This window comes from Rattus norvegicus, chromosome 10, assembly GCF_036323735.1.
Source record: "Rattus norvegicus strain BN/NHsdMcwi chromosome 10, GRCr8, whole genome shotgun sequence".
Taxonomy (NCBI): domain Eukaryota; kingdom Metazoa; phylum Chordata; class Mammalia; order Rodentia; family Muridae; genus Rattus; species Rattus norvegicus.
The window spans coordinates 68699468-68719777 of NC_086028.1; the positions used below are offsets into that span (position 1 = coordinate 68699468).

The 20310-nt window shown below is 51.2% G+C and overlaps 2 protein-coding genes across 20 annotated transcripts in view; both read left to right on the forward strand.

The window, feature by feature from the left end:
• Ap2b1 (adaptor related protein complex 2 subunit beta 1) overlaps positions 1-3080 on the forward strand; it is a 105623-nt gene extending 102543 nt beyond the window's left edge. For 13 of the 14 annotated variants that reach the window (XM_008767937.4, XM_063268347.1, XM_017596973.3 and 10 more), the window contains one exon: positions 587-3080. In XM_008767937.4, coding sequence (XP_008766159.1) covers positions 587-661 — 75 coding nt within the window. In that variant the 3' untranslated portion in view covers positions 662-3080. The remainder of the gene's footprint in view (positions 1-586) is intronic. The other variant, NM_080583.2, reaches the window with a different exon arrangement.
• A 4767-nt stretch (positions 3081-7847) lies between these two features.
• On the forward strand, positions 7848-20175 carry Rasl10b (RAS-like, family 10, member B). 6 transcript variants are annotated; one of them, XM_006247029.5, is made up of 6 exons: positions 8190-8551; positions 10281-10500; positions 11212-11568; positions 12066-12161; positions 16980-17104; positions 17714-20175. In XM_006247029.5, the coding sequence occupies exons 3-6, from the start codon at positions 11353-11355 to the stop codon at positions 17982-17984; spliced, it is 708 nt and encodes a 235-aa protein (XP_006247091.1). In that variant the 5' UTR covers positions 8190-8551; positions 10281-10500; positions 11212-11352; the 3' UTR covers positions 17985-20175. The 6 variants fall into 6 exon arrangements, 5 of the variants coding, with proteins under 5 accessions (XP_063125158.1, XP_006247091.1, XP_006247090.1 ...); XR_010055184.1 differs by lacking the exons at positions 10281-10500; positions 16980-17104; positions 17714-20175 and adding exons at positions 15409-15487; positions 15593-16912 and having other exon boundaries at positions 8138-8551; XM_006247028.5 differs by lacking the exon at positions 10281-10500.
• Positions 20176-20310: the final 135 nt, after the last annotated feature.

The following is a 20310-nucleotide window of genomic DNA, read 5'->3' on the forward strand; positions in this document are numbered from 1 at the left end:
ATGGTTGATGTCAGTGGTGATATATCACATAAAAATATGTGCAGCTTTTCACACGGGTGCTAAGGATCCAAATTGTGTGCTCAAGTTTATACAGCAGCTACTTTACCTGCTGAGCCACTCCCCAGCTCTGTGTTTTCGTGTTTATAAGACAGTGTCTCACTCTAGCCCAGGCTGGCCTAGAACTCACTGTGTAGTCAAAGCTAACCTCAGACTCAGCAGTTCTCCCATTTCTGCCTCCCAAGTGCTGGGAGTCAGTTATTTTTTTGTCCTTTACCATAAGAAACTTTTTATATTGATGTTTAGTTAGAACACTGGTTCCCCTGGGGTCAGAGACGTTCATATTTTATTTAGCATGGATCATTTTCATGCTTGGGAAAGCCACACAGGCTGTGTAGGTCTGTATAGCACAGCTCGATACCAACGAAGTTGGAGTTCTGAAATCCATGGTTTATAGTAATGTGAGCTCTTTGGCTGTTCCAATCATAGAGTGTCTCAGAGTGGCAGAAAGTGTCTTGATGTGAATGCTTAGATGCCTCTGGAGCCAATGCCATCTCCATGCTAATCTCCTTTCTCCTTCTCTTCACAGCTGTCGCTGAAGTGTAGAGCCCCTGAAGTCTCTCAGTACATCTATCAGGTCTACGACAGCATTTTGAAAAACTAATAAATGGGTCCAGTCAGCCTGTAATCAGTGCAAGCCACGAACTCTTAACTGAAAGACATTGTATTGTTGTGTAGAGCCTGAACCCAAACCCTGCGGTACCCACCCCGGTAGTGGCCAGTCATTTTGTGCTGATATTAGCACTCACCCCATTGGTAGGTTAGCTTCCCGTGACATCTCCTTCCACTATCGCCCACCTCTGCCACCTGCCGCTGCTCTCTGTCCTTAGTTGTGAGTTCCTCTGTGCTGTGCCAATGGCTAGCCTTTTCTACACCCTCTTTTGAGTGTAGTTTGATATTTTGTAATCGAAAGCTCATTTCACAAGCAGAAAAAGGCAACAAGTTAATTAGAGCGAGGAAGAGTGTCACTGAAACATACACTGCACCTTATTGTTTTATATTTTTGTACAGATGAGATAGATATTGAGGTAGAACGCTGAGTAGAAAGGGTGACTGACCCTCCTCAGACACAGTCTTATTGGAGACATATGGCCCTGGCCCCTTCTGGGGCAAGGAGAGGCGACCCCACTCCTGGTCTTTTGCATTTTCACCTTGGCCACGCCTTCCAGCTCTCTTATGCCCATGCTCTCTCATTTGGCGACCACATTGATGTTTCTGAGTGCAGGGACACTGGACATGTGAGCACAGTGCTGAGAGATGGCAGAGCTGTGCTCGTGTCTACAGCGCTAGCCCAGGAGTCACCCTGAGGAGGCTGGGTAGACATGAGTAAGAACACAGCGCCCTCCCCTAGCCTCCTTCCCTGTTTTTCAGGGCTAGTTCAGATTTAAAGTCAGTGTTTGAGAGTTAAGACAGACTTTAGTGACTTCCCCAACCCTGTTTTTCTACAAAGAAAGGTGATAGGGGAGAAGGGTGCTGCCAAGGTGGCCTCTTGGCTCTTGAGTAGCAGAGCTGAGACTGGTCCCGACCTCCATCAGCTTCCCTATGTGGCCGGCTCATTATTCTTTCCTTAAAGCCTCTGCCTTTCCTGTGCCTGCCTGTGGCTCTTTGCACACTCCATACTGAGTTTGGTGCTCCACCCATTCCCTGGCGTCCGGTGGCAGCTGGCGTCTCAGTTACATGAGTTTGCATCCAGGTAACAAGAGTGAAAGCGGAGCTGACATTCGCCAGGCTGTCCTGGAGCCACAGTTCGGAGGCTGGCCAGTGAGCAGTGAGTATAGAAGTGTGTAGAGGTGTTGCCAATTCTCACTGTCCCTCACCTCACTGATCTGCCCTCCATCCATGGTACTCAAGCTCCAAAGCACAGGAAGATCATTCCAGAAGGCTGTGTAGTTCTTGTCATCTCACAGAGGACTGGGGATGGGAAGTCCTCTCCCTAAGGAATTGGTATGAGCCATCGAAGAAAGCCTCATACTGTCACCCTGCTTGAGATGTGGCACTTGTTGCACAGCCTGGCACCTGGTATTCAGGGTCCATTCAGAGTCCTATGCTCAAGGCAGAAGCATGCCAGGGTCCAAAGACCTCATGTAGGACTCAGACCTGACCCACTGGATCCCGAGGAGAAACTGGAAAAATCAGGGTAGAAACCAGCTTCTTTTAAAAGTGTGTCTGGAGTGATCCTATTTCCTCCCAAAGTCTTTAAGAGGATTGCTGGCTGGCAAAAAAGAAATAACATCCCTCTCTCACTCTCTCACTCTCTCACTCACTCACTCACTCACTCACTCACTCACTCACCATGTGGGGAGTAAGAAATACTGCAGGGTTGTGTGGGAGGCAGGTGGTATATTGGGTGGAAAGCAAGTTGACCAAGTTCCCTTGTCGGTGCCGATTCCTGGAGTCAGTTGGATGTGAGTGGTGTAAGGGATTCCCACTACAGACAGTGTTCTCATCTCAAAGCAAATTCCCAAAAGTACATGTGTCAGGGCAAGCAGAAAATTTTATACCAGAACATGTCCACCCCAGAAACTAAGGCCTCTATCAGCCCCTCTACCAGTGACAGATACCAGCTGTGGTTCTCTGCTGGCCTGAGCCCATCCATGCTGTCTGACTCCCTCTTGTTTTTACCCCAAGGGAGTTAGGAGGAGGCAAGGAGCTCTCCTGAAGAGACTCTGTTGCCTTCCTGAAGCTTCCCCTTCAGGTCAGTTTCGAGCTTGACTAGATTGGGAGAACTGGGGTCAGTTTATCCTGTATCTGCTCTCCTTGGCTGAAGTGTGTCGCTGTTGAAAGCTGAAGTACAGAGGGCAGGGAAGCAAACCCACCAGAGCTCTATCTGGTCAGATTCCCCACGTGTTTGTTCCCAGCCTGGTCCCTATTGTGAAGCTTGGGACTGGGACCAGGTGCGGAGAGTAAAAGCTGTCCCAGGAATGCGTAGTTTCCTGTTCTGTCGGGGTCTGTTGTTGGGGAGGTGGGGATTGGGGAGCCTTTACCTTGTGTATTCACCAATAAACTCATTTACACAAAATAAAGTTTGCGAAATATACTTTGTTCTCAGGACTCATACCCCAGGACAGTGTATAGCTGGCTAGAGAAAGGACCGTAGTAACTGTTCTTTTCTTTTTAAATAGCCCTAGCCCTCCCAAGGGGTTCAGCCAGTTGAAATTAGAATTGAGGAAAAAGTATATCAAGAAGCCACATGTTCAAGTCTCAAGTTCCATAACTTCAGGAAGGTGTGCATGGGAGGGAGAGTCACTTGGGCAGCGGTTCCCAGGGCTAGGCAGAATGGCAGTGGCTTCCCCTGGGTTGTCAGTTTCTGCCAGCACAGCCAATGGCAGGAACATAGTTGAGCTGCTACTAGGTGCCTGTGCACTCAGGTGCAAAAGCCTTTTGAACCCAGGGCCTGCATGTTCCCAAGCAAACAGGATAGCCAGTGCCATAAAGAAATCATCCCAAGGAGTCCACAACTACTTGTATTGCTTGGGGCACCCATGTGGTTTGCTGAAATGGCAGCATTGGTGTCTCCTACAGCCTGCACCTAGAGGAAGAGTTAAAAGGAAGCTCAAGGGCTGGAGAGATGGCTCAGCGGTTAAGAGCACCCGACTGCTCTTCCAGAGGTCCTGAGTTCAATTCCCAGCAACCACATGGTGGCTCACAACCATCTGTAAAGAGATCCGATTCCCTCTTCTGGTGTATCTGAAGACAGCTACAGTGTACTTGTATATAATAAATGAATAAATAAATCTTTAAAAAAAAAAAAAAGGAAGCTCAAGAAGCACTTGGGCGAGTCCTTGCACATCTCAAGTATAGATTGAGTTTGGAGTCTACAGCACTTGGATGCTCAGTCAATGCTTCTGGTGTCTAGACACTGAATGAACTGTCCTTGGTAACTATTGGCCCTCTGCTGGGGTCCCAAGCTGCAGTGGGAACCCTGGAAAGGAAAGGGTCCTTTAGTTGAAGTTCAGAGGCAGGCATCTGAAGAACAGTCTAGAGATCTGTCTCTGAGAGGCTAAAACATGGACCCAGTTCAGGTGCACAAGTCAGATGGAGAGCTTTCAGAAACGATACTGTCATGTTTAATGAGTGAGTCACAGTGAGGGTGAGATGGCTCAGTAGTAAAGGCGCCTAGCTCTCTGATCTACATCTCCAGAACCCAAATTCGTGCTGATAGTGGGAGGAGAGAACCAACTCCCAAAAGTTGCCCTCTGACCTACACACACACACCATGGTATTCCTGTGTCCCCAACAAAAGCACTTTTTTTTAAAGATTTATTTTTATATGAGTACAGTATAACCGTCCGCAGACACCCCATAAGAGGGCATTGGATCCCATTACAGATGGTTGTGAGCCACCGTGTGGTTACTAGAATTTGAACTCAGGACCTCTGGAAGAAGAGTCAGTGCTCTTAACTGCTGAGCCATCTCTCCAGCCCCTAAAGGCACTTTTTAAAAACATAATGTCCAAGGGTTAATATTGAGCCAGTCAGGACTCCCTGGCAGGGAGAGCTTGTGCCCGTTCATCTGCACTCATCTACAGTAATACTTGTGCGTTTTTTGCCATGGAATGCTCAAGTACTCCGTGTCTGTGCCCACGATACTTGATTATCCTGTTCCCTTGCCTGATGCTGATCTGAATTCAGCATCCCCTGCTTTTGAGGGGAGATGAGGCACCACACCTAATTACACTGTCAGTTTCCTCTTTCACTCCATAAAAGATTCTCTCTCCTACTCATTACATCTACTTTGCTAAGTCCTGGGATAGCCATATGCTCTGAGAAGCTGACCCCTCACCCCCAGACTTAAACCTGAGATTACATTGTTTTCTACCCCTAGAATGGGCCTCAAGTATGCTGTTTCTGAGGGCTCTCCGGTCTGGGCCTTCCTCCCACAGCATTCCTTAGTACTTCCGGTCTTGCTTGGACCCAGATTTTTCCCTGCCACCCTTAGCTCTAAGAAACAAGAGCCTGTTTATTTTAATAGCTGGTATGGCACTTGGGAAAGATCACACCTCCTCCGTTGTTACCCATTTCTATCTCCTGAACACTAATCCTAGAATCCCAGCCAGCCCCCAGACATGGTATTAGCAACAAGGATGTTTCTTGAAAAGTTTCAAGTTGGCTTTGAACTCGCGTTCTCAGTTCTCATTATCTCTTGCTCTGCTCTTCTTGTTGCTGCCAAGGGAAAGCCTCAGTTGGGGGGAGGTGGGGAGAGACCTAGATTCTTAGTTGGAGATGTGGCTCTGAAAAGCTGTTGTTTCCAGAGCATTGCTTAGGGGACAAGATTGACATCGCTAGGATCAGATCCTCAACACCTGAATTAAGAAAGTGTGACTCCGGGGTTGGGGATTTAGCTCAGTGGTAGAGCGTTTGCCTAGCAAGCGCAAGGCCCTGGGTTTGGTCCCCAGCTCCGAAAAAAGAAAAAAAAAGAAAGTGTGACTCCCACCCCTCGCTGTTGATATAGAGGATGGAAGGATGAAAGTTCAGTATCAGCTGGCTGTCCTTCCACTCATGACCTATTCACAGCCAGCCCCTGATATGCCCATGGGGGTCCTCAGTTCTGATAGGACAGGGGTGGGTCTGGCCCCTGTCTCCTTCCATGCAATGGCTTCAGATGTTACAGAAGGGCACACACAATTGATCACCTAGAACCTGATTTTCAAATTTGTACCTCTGCTACTAGGTATCCTTAGCTGAACCACAGTCACAAGAAGTTCAAGGCCAGACAGATCAAAGGGCCAAATCCTTTGAACTTTCCCAGCAAGGTTATGTCCCTAGTAACAGAGGAGAGTAAACAGACCCAAATCAGCTCTCAGCAAAGCAAAATGAGTTAGCTTAAATTCGGGCAGATGTACCATTTTATAAAGATAATATTACTGCTGTTTGTTTTCAAATAAAAGCAATGCTTTAAATGGCATACCACTGAAGGCTAATGTGAGGTTTCATAATCTGTAGTGGACAACCTTGCTGGGCTTCTTCTTTCTAGTCCCCCTCAAACAGAAACGGAACTACGTCCTGGGGGAATAACAGAAAGCCTGTATCCTTAGGTAAGATGAGAGCGAAAGACTTTTGAATGCAGTAGGAAAGAGTGTCCTGGATGATTTAATCAAGCCAAGAGGATGTCAGTAACTCCTCTGGAATCCCTTGGGTCCAGTCACATCGGATTCCCACCCAGCCCCAAAGTTGTTCTCTGAGAGAGGGGCCCTGACCTTCCCAGTTCTAATCTTACAGCATTTGCTCCAACCCTTCTCAAACCCACATCGCAACTCTTAGACCCACCTAGAATAAATGGAGATGCTGTTCATCCTGAGAGAGTAGACCACACACTGGGGCTTCATGCCAGGTATCGGGAAGACTTCACACACCATGGCTCGTTTAGGTCCTGTCTTCACCAGTGACAGATAGGACTGGAATCTATTTCAAGTGGCACAGGTTTCTTGCCTCAGTCACACAGCACAGGGCAGGACTGGAGTCAAATATGGAGCTGTCTGACTGGGAACCATAGTCGTTTGACCACCATGCTTTCTGCACAGCAGAGATGGGGACAACAGTTGGAAAAATGCCCAAAACACAGAGGCCAGCAGGAGAAGGGAAGTGGGCTCTGTGAGACAGCCGGAACCCATGACAATAGCTTTGGAGGCTTCAGTCCCACACGGAAAACCCTTGGTGGACGGACACCAGGCCTGTTTCTCCCCACCACCCTAGAGGTATTGAATGCCAAGCTGTGGTACACTTCTTCAGAGGCCTTTGCCCATCCAGTATAGAACCGAAGACACTCCTGGTTTGGGTGTGTGAGAGCCTAATCTTCCTTGTCTACTTCACCAGAGTTGAAATAATCTAGGAAACACATCTTTGGGCATGTCAGTGTGTTTCCAGAGAAGTTTAACTGAAGGGATACTCCACCCAAATCTTAGGCAGCACCAAAAGGCAAAAGAGGAAACTGAAATTTGAGCTTAACACTAGCATGTGTGTCTACTTCCAGGCTGCGAGCACAGTGCCAGGAACCTCCCATTCCCACCACTTTGCCTTCTGGCCACAATAGACTGTGTACCTGTAAACGAGGAGCCAAAATCAACAGGATCTCCTATGTCACTTTGGTCAGGTACTTGCCACACCAACAAGAAAAGTAAAACAGGGTCTTTGGGACCCTTTTGGGGGAACAAGAAACGGTTCAAGAAGGTCTTAACCTGGGGTTGGGGATTTAGCTCAGTGGTAGAGCGCTTGCCTAGCAAGCGCAAGGCCCTGGGTTCAGTCCCCAGCTCCGGAAAAAAAAAAAAAAAGAAGGTCTTAACCTTTCTCAGCCTCTTCTGACTCCATTCTTCCAGCCTGAAGCAGTCTGTCAGGTCTCTGGACTCTCAAGACCTCCTAGCCTCAGCTGACCTCTCTAAAGTGCTCCACTTAATTTGCCCTCTAAGGCACCTTTTGACTTCACACAGGGATTTATCTTTGGCCTGTCCACTGGACTATGTGAGCCCTCTGTTGAGCTTTTCTGAACCGTAACTGCCCTGCTAGTGACACTGCCTTTGTATTCCATTTTGCATTTAAGTAAGAGGAGTTACTCATCCATTCTCAGCCTCAGTGATCTCATCTGTAAAATGGGAGAAACAACCTCCTTTGTGGAATGTTCTGGAGATTTAACTTGAGGATTTAGGCAAGGCTCTTACCACATTGGTATGTTACCTACTGATAAAAATATGTTGGTGAGGACTATTTTCGAGTAAATAAAAGAGGAAATGCGCCCTCAAGCCCGGCAAATGCTGGGATCTCACAGAGGAGAGGGATCCGCCACCTTAGAGGAGTGGAGGTCATGCTTTGGCAGGGGACCAGCTTTGCTTGGCGCTAGCCTGGCCTGCTGCTGTTCCCTGCCGCAGTGAAGGGTGAGAGTGACCACCCTCTACTCCGTCCTTCAGGGGTGGAAGAGCAAGGATCTGGATGCCAGCACCCAGGGCAGGACACACGCTGGGCATCTGCCAGTCGCTGACTGACTACATCGGTAAGGGTCAGAAGGACAGAGCGTGGGGAGGAGGGGATGAGCCCTGCCGAGGGCAGGGTGCGAGGCTGTGAGGGAAGGGAGTTGCAATGAAGGCAGAGGCTCCGGGGCCTTTCTCGTCCCCGCCCCCAACTCGTCCAGGCTCGAGTTTCATTCTCCCAGGGGAGAGTCGCGGGGGCCAGGGGGCGTAGCGGGAGGAATGAAGGTTGAGATTAGGGATTGGGGAGCCGGTCCCGCGGCGCCCCAGTGAATCCGTCGGGCTCGGGGACCCAGCGGAACCCCCCGCGCCCGCCTCCCCCCCCATCCGCCGGCGCGAGTGGGGCGGCGCGCTCCGCAGGGCGAGCAGCTGAGCGACCCTCGGTGCTGCGGCCCCCCGCGCCCCAGCCCGCCGCGCCCGGGCCGCGGGCGGCGCCCCTCATTCTCCCCCCGGGCGGGGGAGCCCAAGGCAGCGCCGGAGCCCGGGGGGAGCGCGGCCGCGCCGGCCAGGGCAGGGGGCAGGCAGCCGGGACGGCCCCGGGTAAGCGGGAGGAGGAGGAGCGGGGCCACCGCGGGGTGAGGGGCAGCCTGGGAGGGGGTGGCGGGCAAGCGGCCGTGGGAGTGGAGCTGGGGTCCGCAGCCAGCGGGGCTCCTGCAGCCCCCACGCCTGCCACGGATCGGGTCATTGGGAGCCCGGAATCCACCGGCGCCCCCACCCCCATGCGGACGTGGTAGGGACACACCACCCGAGGATGTACGACCCGGCCTTTAGGATCCTCAAAACCCCCACCTCCTCAGTGTGAGGTAGAAACCCAAGGTGTCCAGGCCGGGAAGGGACTAGAAAGAGACAGTGGCCCGAGTGTGTGACCCCTGTCTCTTGCCGGGAGCTGTCTGCAGACTCACTGCAGAATGCAGGCCCTGGGGAAGCTCAGGGGGCCTGGGCCCTGCTTCCTGGGACAGACCTTTCACCCCCACATAACCAGGCATGTGGGCTTAGTAAACCGCTTAGACCCAGGGCATGTGCCTGGGAAGAACCGAAGGGACATCTGTCCCCTCTGAGTTGGGGACAGGGCCACACTTAGGCCCCATAGTTCCAGAGGCTGGCCAGTGCACAGGAGGTTTGTTCTTGTACCCACTTCTTGACTCCCAGACTGTACCTGGTTTTGTTTCTTCTACTACTCAGAAAGAGTTGGTTTGGGGGCTTGAGAACCCGCAGGTAGGGTACATCCCGAAACCTCGCCACACCCAGAGTGAGTCTGTGTTCTTCTTTCTTGCTCTTTGCCCTCTCGAACTGCCCAGAACTCCCCCATTCCCACCTGCTTGTGCTGTTATGTAATTAACCCAGCTGAGTCTCTTTGCCAAGCTGGCAACATCCAGGGATGCCCCAGAGGCCTAAGGACCTGAAGGGATATCCGCGTGGGAGGGTTAGTTTTGTCTCAGTAGGGAGCAGGCTCAGAGGAGCACCTGTTGGGGAAGGGACTTGCCTGAGGCACAAAAGAGGTTAGAGTCCCAGGCTTAGCTAAGGCATCTTCCTCTCTTAAGTCTCTGGGTCTTGATTTGTTGGTGATAGATTTTGTTCTTCAATAAATCGAAAGGCATTATACACGTGTATATGGGTGCCCAGGTACACACACTACAAGTTCATGAGCCCATGCATCTGTAGGTAGTGACCCATTCCTAGATTACCCAGGAGGTTCAAGTGAGTGTCTGGGAGAACCTTAGATGACCAGTAGCCACTGTACATTGTAAGACCCACTCTGTGCCAGACAGTAGGCTTTCTGGACAACCTCACAATACCCATGAAGTTTCTTGGCCAAGGTCATGCTTTAGGTAAATGACAGAACTGGGAATCAAACCTTAGTGGTTCTTGCTCTAAGCCCCGTCCTTTATTTACCATTGTGCACACATATATAATCATAGATTGAGTGTTGTGAACCAGGACAGCCTGAGGGACATTCAGCTATGAACCATGCATATATGAAAAGAACATGCTTCTACCAGAACACACACACACACACACACACACACACACACACACACACACACGAGAGAGAGAGAGAGAGAGAGAGAGAGAGAGAGAGAACATGACATGACGAAAACCATCAGAGCCCAGTAAACCCACTCTGCACCCACTTAACTAAGGGGAGGTCATCATTCAACCCAAGTTTTCGCCTTCCAGCTAAGAGATTTACTGAGCTTGTCTTGAGGGCTACTGGCTCTGCTCTACACATGTGCAGAGCATGACTCCAAAGCAGATGTTTTACCCACAGACCTAGAGCTACAAATCATCAAAGCTGGGGTTTGTGTTCGAGCTCTAAAAGCCACAGGAACTGAGCAAGCAAAACCGGTAACGAGTCCATCTCCAGAGTCCTGCCCCTTCCTGGGCAGCAGCAGCTGTGCGGCACCAGGCCCTATGAGCTCCGAGGGAAGTCAAAGACTCAGAGCCGGCTTTTAGCTTGCCACTGTTTAGAACCACTAAGCTTAAACGTGGTAAGCACCACAACCCATAGAAAGTAGCTGAGGTTCCTAGCTGTGTGGTTTGGAGCACACGGAGCTTCTCTGAAGTGCAAATAGAAATACTTCTCCCTTAGGGGAACTGTATTGACCAAGGATAACTGTGTAGGCAGGCCAGCAGCCAGTGCTCTAATGTATGACTCTCTAGCGTCAATGCAGTCATCTAGTTCAGTGGGACTTTGGGAAATGCCGGGGGCATTTTAGGTCATCTTGGTAACTGGAGGCTGCTGTGGGCACTGATCTCCTGAGAGTCTTGAAATTAAGATGTCCAGAATGTGAGAGCAGTTCTGCACAAAGAGGAGTTTCCTCCCCTGAGGATGCCAAGAGGACCTCTGCTAAAATGCGTTTGTTCTTTGAGATGAGCTGGAGAGGAGCTGATGTTTGTCCCAGGCTTGGGGCTGGGACTGGAATTTAAATCCAAGTCTAGCCCTCTCTCTAGGCTGTGCAGTGAAGTACACTTTGGTCGAGGGGAATCCGACCCAGTGAAGAATGAAGGGTTGCAAAAAGAGTGGATAAGAAAGGCGAAGAACTTGGGGACGGATCGAGATAGGGGTCTAGAAAAGGAAAGCTTTCCCAAGTGGCAATGGTAGCTTAAGCAAAGACGCAGTGGTGGGAAGGTTCAGCACAGGTCCAGGGATAAGCCAGAGCACTGAGCCTTCCCCCCCACCCCACTTCTTGTCCCCCCAGTCTAGGTGGTGGCCACAGAGGGCCAGAGGCAAGCAGAGGGAGCAATGGTTGGTCCTGACGGTGGCTGAGCCCCCAGCCCCTGGAATATGCAGCCCGGAGGAGCCCCAGGCAAGGACGCGGTGGCGGAGTGGGGCGGGAGGCATGGTCTCCACCTACCGGGTGGCCGTGCTGGGGGCGCGAGGTGTGGGCAAGAGTGCCATCGTGCGCCAGTTCTTATACAACGAGTTCAGCGAGGTCTGTGTGCCCACCACCGCCCGCCGCCTCTACCTGCCTGCTGTGGTCATGAATGGCCATGTGCACGACCTGCAGATCCTGGACTTCCCACCCATCAGCGCCTTCCCTGTCAACACACTGCAGGTAAGCTCCCTTGAGCAACCGGCACTGGAGAAGGGGAGACTACACTCTGCTTTCCCAGCTCTGGCCCCACTGTCAGGAGCTCTACACTACACCCTGGGCCTCCTTCCTTAAAGCCATCCCAAGAAGGTGCTCATTTGTGTGCTAGTGAATCCAGAAGATGTCTGATGAGTGTTTAATGTGCACCAGGCCCTACACTGGGCACCAGGATCGGATGGTCAGCAAAATCAGATATGGAGATTTGCTTTCAAGGAGCTCATAGTCTGGTGAGAAAAGACTAACATCAACAGGCAGTTATACAATGTAATGAATGTTGCCTTTGAAGCAGAGGAGGGAGCTGAAGAAGCGCTGATTGGAAGTGTCTAACCCACTCGGGAGGATGGGGTCATGGAAGGTGATGTCTCAGCAAAGTAGGGGCAGGAGAAGAGGAGCGGTTAGCAACACTAACATCCTGTTCATACTCAGCTCTGCCTGCCTCATGATCTCATTGTCTTCTGTAGAAGGGACAGCAGGACAGACTGAGACCTGAGAAGGAATGTTCTCAGCAGCTCTGGAGACCCCAACCAGATCTCTTACCCAAGGGCCTATCCTCCCAGGTACCCTTTTCCCCAGCCTCGGGACTGCTTCTAATCCCCTTGTGGTTAAATATAAATGTCCCCATTACCTGTATCCTCCCAGCTTTTAGAACCGGAGCCTCTGCATCTCTCTCTGCCTTTGGCTTGAGAGAAAGTTGACTTCAGGGGAAGCTGAGCTCCCAGATGTTGTTTGCTCACTTCAGAGTCCTCTGGCCTCACTGTGCAAAGAACCTGGCTAGTTGTAACAGAAAATTCAGAGATCTCAGGCTGGGGCCTGCAGGAGCTCAGCAGAATCTGAGCAATCCTCACAGAGGGGGCCCCCCCATCTATCCTGTTGTAAGAATGTGAGCCTGACCCAAGCGTGTAAGCATGTGTTCCACAGAGGACCTGAGAGGTCAGGGCAGCGAGGACTAGGCCAGACCCTTCTGCTTCCCATGTGGGAACGTTGCCAAAACCCCGCTCCAAGCCCAGGTTACTTTCTTGACGGTCTGTTGCTTATTTATCCTTACAATTCTAGAGTGGGTCAGATGCAGTTGCAACGCCTGAACTGTGGCCTAGAGCAGTTTGTCTGGTCTCTGCTCCTTTATCCTCTGTTTACTCTCCCTAGCCAGTGTCTCTGATTGTTCATTGACACTCAAGTAAGACGACGCTTTCTCATTCTACCTCCCCCTTTTTACATAAAAATAACCCTCCCATTCCCCTACCCTCCCGCAATGTTCTGTGTCTTCTGTGTCTTGCTTTGGTTGTTTTGATGCCTAGGATAGAACTCAGGGTCTCCACTCACTAAGTCATCATGCCACCACTCAGCCACATGCCCAGGCTTCTACCTTGTTTTTATTAAGAGACAAAAATCTTGCTCTGTTGCCCAGGCTGGCCTTGAACTTGAAATCCTCTCGCATAGTCTTCAGAGTAGCCAGGATAGCAGGCATGCATCTCCAAGCCTGGCCATTGCTTCTTCAACTTACCGTTTGGGTTTTGCTGGTTTGGGTTTTGTGGTGGGGCGGGGTGGTGGTGGTTGTTCTGTTTTGTTTTTGAGACAGGGTCTTTCTCTGTAGCCCTGGATATCCTGGAACTCACTATGTAGACCAGGCTCAAAGAGATCCATCTGCTTCTGTCTCCCAAGTGCGGGATTAAACGTGTGTGCCACTACGCTTAGAACTATAACTAAAGCTACTATTTCTTGTCCCAATCTGGAGGACATCATGATTCCGGTGGCTACTCAGAACTCCACTGCAAAGAGGTTTCCTCCTTATTGGACAACTGGTTGGTTTCCAATCTTTTTTTTTTTCTTTTTTCGGAGCTAAGGACTGAACCCAGGGCCTTGAGCTTGCTAGGCAAGTGCTCTACCACTGAGCTAAATCCCCAACCTTGGTTTCCAATCTTATACCAGTCTGATCAGTGCCAAATGAATAATCAGCCTTTGCATAAGTCAGTTTGCACATAAATTTCTATATTTACAGGATCAGTTACTAGGATGGATGGGATTTGAAAGGGATCTCCAGAGACCCTTCTCTAAAAGTTGAGTGTCTTATAAAACTTCACCATTTTTGGCACCAGAACAGCTGTTCTCAATAAGATAATTTAATGGTCGAGAGTCACCACAGCATGAGGAACTGTACCAAGGGGCTGCGGCATTAGGAAGGTTGAGAACCACTGTCCTAGAATATGAGAAAGGATGTTCTCGGTGCGGTCTGTGATTTGCATTCCTGACTGTAAGCAAAGTTGTGCATTTTTTCTGTATGTTTAAGGCTTTCTTTTTTTAAAGATATATTTATTATATAGACAGTGTTCTGCATATATATCTGTGTGTCAGAAGAGGGCACCAGATCCCATTACAGATGGTTGTGAGCCACCGTGTGGTTGCTGGGAATTGAACTCAGGACCTCTGGAAGAGCAGTCAGTGCTCTTAACCACTGAGCTATCTCTCCAGCCCTGTTTAAGGCTTTCTTTAGTGTTTCTAGTCTTTTGGGGCTTTTGTTTTTGTTTTTGTTTTGTTTTTGTTTTTTTCTTCTGAGAACTACTAATACCTGTTTTGGGTTCTTATTATTGGGGGGGGAGGGGTTATTTTTGAGTCAGTGTCTCATTTAGCTCAATCTGACCAAAAACTTTTTCTATAGCCAAGGATGACCCTGAACCCCTGAACCTCCAGCCTCCACTTCCCAAGTGTTAGGATCATAGACATGTAGTATCATGCTTGTGTAACTCCTCCTCTTCCTCCTTCTCTCCCTCCTCTTCTCTTCGGCTTTTTGAGACAGTGTCTCTCTACATACATAGCTCCTGATGTCCTGGAGTTCACTCTGTAGACCAAGCTGGCCTCCAAGTCTTCCTGCCTCTGCCTCCCACGTGCTGGGATTAAAGGTGTGCACCACAACACCTTTTTGCTTCTTAATGGGTCCTTATATTTGGTGCTATAATCTCAAAGATTTCACTCCTGGAGCATGGTTAAAGGATTTTTTGTATAGAAGTCCTAAGAAGGACGTCAAAAACTTTACGATCAAATATAAACCTTAAGAATCTTGATGATCGCTTTCTAGAAATAAAGCAATGCATGCTTCAGTCTAAAACTGTTACCATCCACAGCGCCTTCTCCTCCAAAGCAGAAAGCTGAAGCTGGAGGGCACGTGCAACCTGCCGAAGGAGATGCCCAAGAGTACATGGCTGAGGCCAGGGGACTGAAACCCTGGAGCTGTACTCAATTTCTATTTCTCCTCCCCTTTGTCAGTTAGGGGCTGAGCCCAGGGCTTTGTGCATGAAGCACATTCCTTACCTCTGGGCTGTATGTTCAGTCCATCCCCTGTACAGTCCAAATATGACCTCTAGGGGAACAAATTAGAATCCTATGTGGAGGGCCGGAGGGATGGCTCAGCAGTTGAGACTGCTCTTCCAGAGGTCCTGAGTTCAATTCCCAGCAACATGGTGGCTCACAACCATCTGTAATGAGATCTGATGCCCTCTTCTGGTGTGTCTGAAGACAGCTACAGTGCACTCATCTACATAAAATAAATCTTTAAAAAGAAAAAAGAAGAACCCTTTGTGGAACACGCTGGCAGGAAGGCTGAGGTTTTTCCATTCTTCTCTTCAGTTAAGGAGTGGAGGGACAGCCTAGCCAATCCTGGGCTCTCTTTTAGGAGCCTCCTGAGAGGAATGAGTGGGAAGCATTCTGGGGTCCCCTTGAGGAGGCAGTGTGTTGGAGGAGGGGGGCAGCTGTTCTCTGGCATCCCAGAAGAGAGCTTACAGCATGGAACCTATGCTCTCTCTTTTTTTCTAGAGATAGCCATTCCTCTTATGGGGCAAGAGGAGACTTTCGGAGGCATGCAGGCTCCTGCCCTCCCCACCCCTATGCCAAGGTAATGGGTGTCCTGCTGAACACGGTGTTCTCTGGTCTTGGAGGAAGCAGATTTGTCATTTTCTGCATTCTTAAATCTGTCCTCTGTATCCTGCCTCTGCACCAGAAATTAAAACCTCAGCGCAAAGATGCCACATCATCTCTCCAGGGGCACCCACTGCAGCATCTCCCGAGCCTTTGAGTTGGAGGCGCCACTTCCAACTCCACAGTCCACAGCTGCCACCCAAGTCTGCCCCTTCCACTTCAGCTGAAACTCTTACCTCGACCACATGCAAGCTGTCTGGGTCTGGAGACATGTCTCTGCGTCCTTCTGGTCTTCCTTTTGTGTGTAGTGGAGGTGCAACCCCAGGCCTCAGGCATGCCAGGGCGTACTTTATGACTTCGCTACACACACCCCTTCCCTCCCCTCCACAGTCTCGTCTCTGGGCCTCATGAGAAGAGGCCCTGCTTTCCTTTGCCTCCCAAGGTCTCTACCCCAAAGCTTCGGGGACCTCCTTTCTGCACACTGACTTCCCGAACAGACTTTTGCAATTACATCTGCTGGCAGACTAACTAGCTAATTAATCTCTCAGGGAACCTTCTCGTTAACACATTTAGCCTTTCCATGGGCCTACTCATCTTGCACTTCAGCTCCCCGAGCCCCTCCATGAGAAATTCTCTCAGACGAAAATATTTTAAAATACTCAAATAGTCAAGCCAGGCCTGGTGATGCAGGCTCGTGACCTCAGCATTTGAAAAGGCAGGGGCAGGAGGATCAAGAGTCCCGTGTCTCTCCCCTACCCGACCCCCTTATGCATCCAGTTTCGATCTTTTTTCATGCTAGCCTTCAGACAGCAACCTGAGGGCTGTGTTAAGGATAGGACTAACCTTGTTTGGGCTTGCGTAGGCTGTGGGTTCAGCACCATGGAGAGAGCTTGCCAGCGCAGTTGCAATTGTACAAGCTAAAGACTCACTAAACAAGAAACAGAAGGAGGGAATGTATAAAGTGAAAATAACCGGGTCTCGACCCTCTTGGATGTTCACTGCAGGTGTGAGAAACCGGAAATAGGATAGTTGTAACCAGACTATAATTCATGGCCTCAGATACAGGAAATAGCGGGCATAGTCCCCTGCTTGCAGGAAAAGTGGTAAATCAGAGCTTCGGCTAAGCCTCGGAAGATATTATTACAGTAGGTACAACCACTAGGTCAGGGCTGTGCTCTCAGGGGAATTTATAAGTGCACTTTGAACAAAGGCCTGGATGGATGGATCAGACAGATCCAACCTCCAGATCCACACAAGATAGTGTGGTGGGCCAGAAAGTCAGCCAGCTTGTGGCTTGCTCTATCCTGACAGGGGAGGGGAAGTTACAGTTCTGAGTACCTGTGTTCCTAGGGCCTGGCCTTCTGGAGGTGGGGGTGGGGGATAGAAAGGACTGGTTTGGGGTCCGTTTGACAGGGTGGCTGGAGGCTGGGAGGCCTCATGGCTGCTCTGACTGGCCGGGGGTGTTGCAGGAGTGGGCAGATGCCTGCTGCAGGGGACTCCGAAGCGTCCACGCCTACATCCTGGTCTATGACATCTGCTGCTTTGACAGCTTTGAGTACGTCAAGACTATCCGTCAGCAGATCCTGGAGACGAGGTGAGGAGCTGTGACAATCTATTGCTACTTCAGCGGACGCCTTAATGCTAGCCTGTCTCCAAGGTGGGGGGCAGTACACAGACGGGGGCGGTGGAGGAAGGGACACAGGTGAAAAGTATTGTTTTCTGATTCCCATGAGTCTCCACCCCCTTTCTTTTTTTCTTCTCTTTTCCTTCCTTCTTTCTTTCTTTCTTTCTTTCTTTCTTTCTTTCTTTCTTTCTTTCTTTTTTCTTGACAGGATTTCACTATGTAACCAGGCTAGTTTTGAACTCAAAATGTCCCTGCCTCAGGCCTCCCGAGTGCTGTAATTACAGGTGTGGGTCACATACCCCACTTTTATTGACTCATTTTGGGACCCCGACTTACTACGTTGGCAACACTAACAGTGAAGAGCAGGGGTTGGGAATGCATGGCCACGGATCAGTTTTGACATATAAGCCCCAGTTTTCTTGTCTGTAAAATAGGCAGTATCAACTTTTTGGATGTGTTCTTTAAAGATGTAACCTTCCTCAAGGGGTTAGGGCTGCACCTGGATAAGAGCACACGCTGGCGCGGAGCCCAGTGGTTGCGAGACTGGCAGCGCCCCCAAATTTCTGCCTCAACCCGCAGGGTGATCGGCACCTCGGAGACACCCATCATCATCGTGGGCAACAAGCGCGACCTGCAACGCGGACGCGTGATTCCACGCTGGAACGTGTCGCACTTGGTGCGCAAGACCTGGAAGTGCGGCTACGTGGAGTGCTCGGCCAAGTACAACTGGCACATCCTGCTGCTCTTCAGCGAGCTGCTCAAGAGTGTGGGCTGCGCCCGCTGCAAACACGTGCACGCTGCCCTGCGCTTTCAGGGCGCGCTGCGCCGCAACCGCTGCGCCATCATGTGACGCCGCGTGCGCCCAGCAGCAGCACTGTCCCAGCGAAAGGGAGGGAGGGGCGGGGCCAGCCTCCCGCGGGACACCAGGGCCAGAGCAGGGAACCCCCGGAGAAGAACTCTGGACTCCGGGCCTGAAGCACCCCTACAGCCACGCACCTCCCCCACGAGAATCAGAGGGCGAGAGGGAGCCTCCCCGCTACTCCTCGTCCTCCCCTCCCACCTGGGTCTCCTTGGGTCAGCCACCTTCAGTGCTGTAGTGTAGTGCCCGGCCCCAGGAGGGGCCACAACCTGTAGGCCAAGGAGCGTGTGAAATGGAGGGTGGGGTGAGGAGGTGCTGTCTTGGCCGGGCCCCTGCCCATCTTCCCCACAGTGTGTCTGTCTTTACCCTACTTCCCCCCTTCCAATGTCTGTCCTCTCAAGTGTCTGTCAGTCCTCTTTTGTCCTACCTACCCTCTAGTGTTTCTCCCTGCTCCCCAGCTCCGCTCACAGGGCTCTCATTTCCTCCATCCCCTTGTCGCGGATCCTGGCAGGTTTTTGATGCCAGGCCTTCTCCCCGGCAGCGCCACCGGCACAGGGCAGAGAGATGCAAGTGTCCTGAGGACCAAAGCCAAGGGGTCCAAGGGCTGAGGTCCGACAGCTGTCAGGGAAAGAAGGCTGAGCTCTCCCTCATCCAGGGAGACCTCCCTGCCCAGCAGCCCCCAGAGACGCAACCACCTACCTTCCAGCCTTAACTCAATGGTCCCTGCCGGGTGCCCCTCGCCCCTCTTGACCCTAAAGCCAGATTGCTCCCGGGCTAAAATTCTTTTTTGTTTTGTTTGACAGTGTGGAGAGGATATTCCTCAAAGGATCAGTTTCTCTCCATAATGCCTAGGTCCCACTTGCCTGTTACCTCCTGCACTAGGATGGGCTGCTACATTGAGGGATATGGAGTTTGTGGAGGATGGGGGGTGGGGAAGATGGTGCCCGGGAGGGGGTCACGTTATGCTAGCGATGATTCTGTGTCGCAGTCCCACCTCAGTCCAACTGCCCAAGACTCTGCCTCCATCAGGTCTCAGGTTGTCTTGATCAGTCTGTATTGGGGCAGAGCCGAACGAGGGAGTTGTGCCCGGGTGAGATAGGCATGTATCCCTACCCATGCGTGGAGGCCCTCAGGATCTGACCCCTTATCCCAACACCAGATTGGCCCTATGCCCTAATTCCTCACCCACCCCATTTTCCCCGGCTGCCTGGCCGGGTTTCTACCTCTCGTCACCGGAGCTGATCACTGTCAGTTTTGTACCGATTTAGAAATAATACTAATGGAGATTCCAGGAGTGGCCTGAGGGATTGCTCGGGGACTTGGAGGGAGGGAGGAAGAAGTGGTTCCATGTCCCCTGCCCTGGCCAAAGAAAGTTCCTGAGGCTGAACCCTCAGCCTCAGCCCTGGTCCAGTTGGGAGCATGATAAGGACCCTTTGTCAAGAGGGGTCCACAGGACGCCTGTACACAGGGGTACATAGCCTTTGTCAAGGCTGCAGTGCACAGACCAGGAAATCAGGTACCCAGAGAGGTGATGGGGAGGAATCTGGGGGCAGGGGTGGGATGGGGAATTTATGGTGTCCCCGTGTGGGAGGGAATTTATGATTCTCTCTTCTGCTTCCCCACTGAATCGCACTCCCTCTACCTAGTGGGGCACGGCAGTACAACAACAGCAGCCCTCACTCTGGGGCAGCCCAGCGTTCTGGGTTCTAGTCCTTGCTGTCCTGCACAATTTTGGGCTAGCGATTTGCCCTCTCTGAGCCTCCCTCTGAAACAGAGGCAGTGGCTCCCCTTCCCCACACTTCAGAGTGGCTGGGAGGGTAAGGAGAAGGGGTGCCCACTTTCCTCTCCTGCAGCCCCACCACTGGTTCCTCGGGGTGTGGGGTAAAGATGGCAGCCTCCCATGTGCCCGATCACCCCCCAACTCTGGGGCACTCGAGGTGAGGATGGGGGATCCAGACCTCTGGCTTGCCTCCACTGGGGAGTCATTGGAATGTAGCCCCCTCACCCTTTCCTCTTCACCCCAGGTCTTGGATTTCAGGTCCCTCCACCCCCATTCTGAGTCTCTGTCCTTCCCCTCCCCAACCAGGGTTTCCCACACAGGGTCTGGAGTGTGTGTGACACCCACCGAGCTGTTATTGGAAGTCAGATTAAAAATCAGGGAGTGTTTTCCCTCGTTTCTCTACTTCAGTGTCAGCTCTGTTGCTCATGGAGGGAGAAGCGGGTCCCTGCAGTGTGTGTGTGTGTGTGTGTGTGTGTGTGTGTGTGTGTGTGTGTGTGTAAAGAGTGGTGCCCCCCCATCCGAAAGCTTGGGACCAAC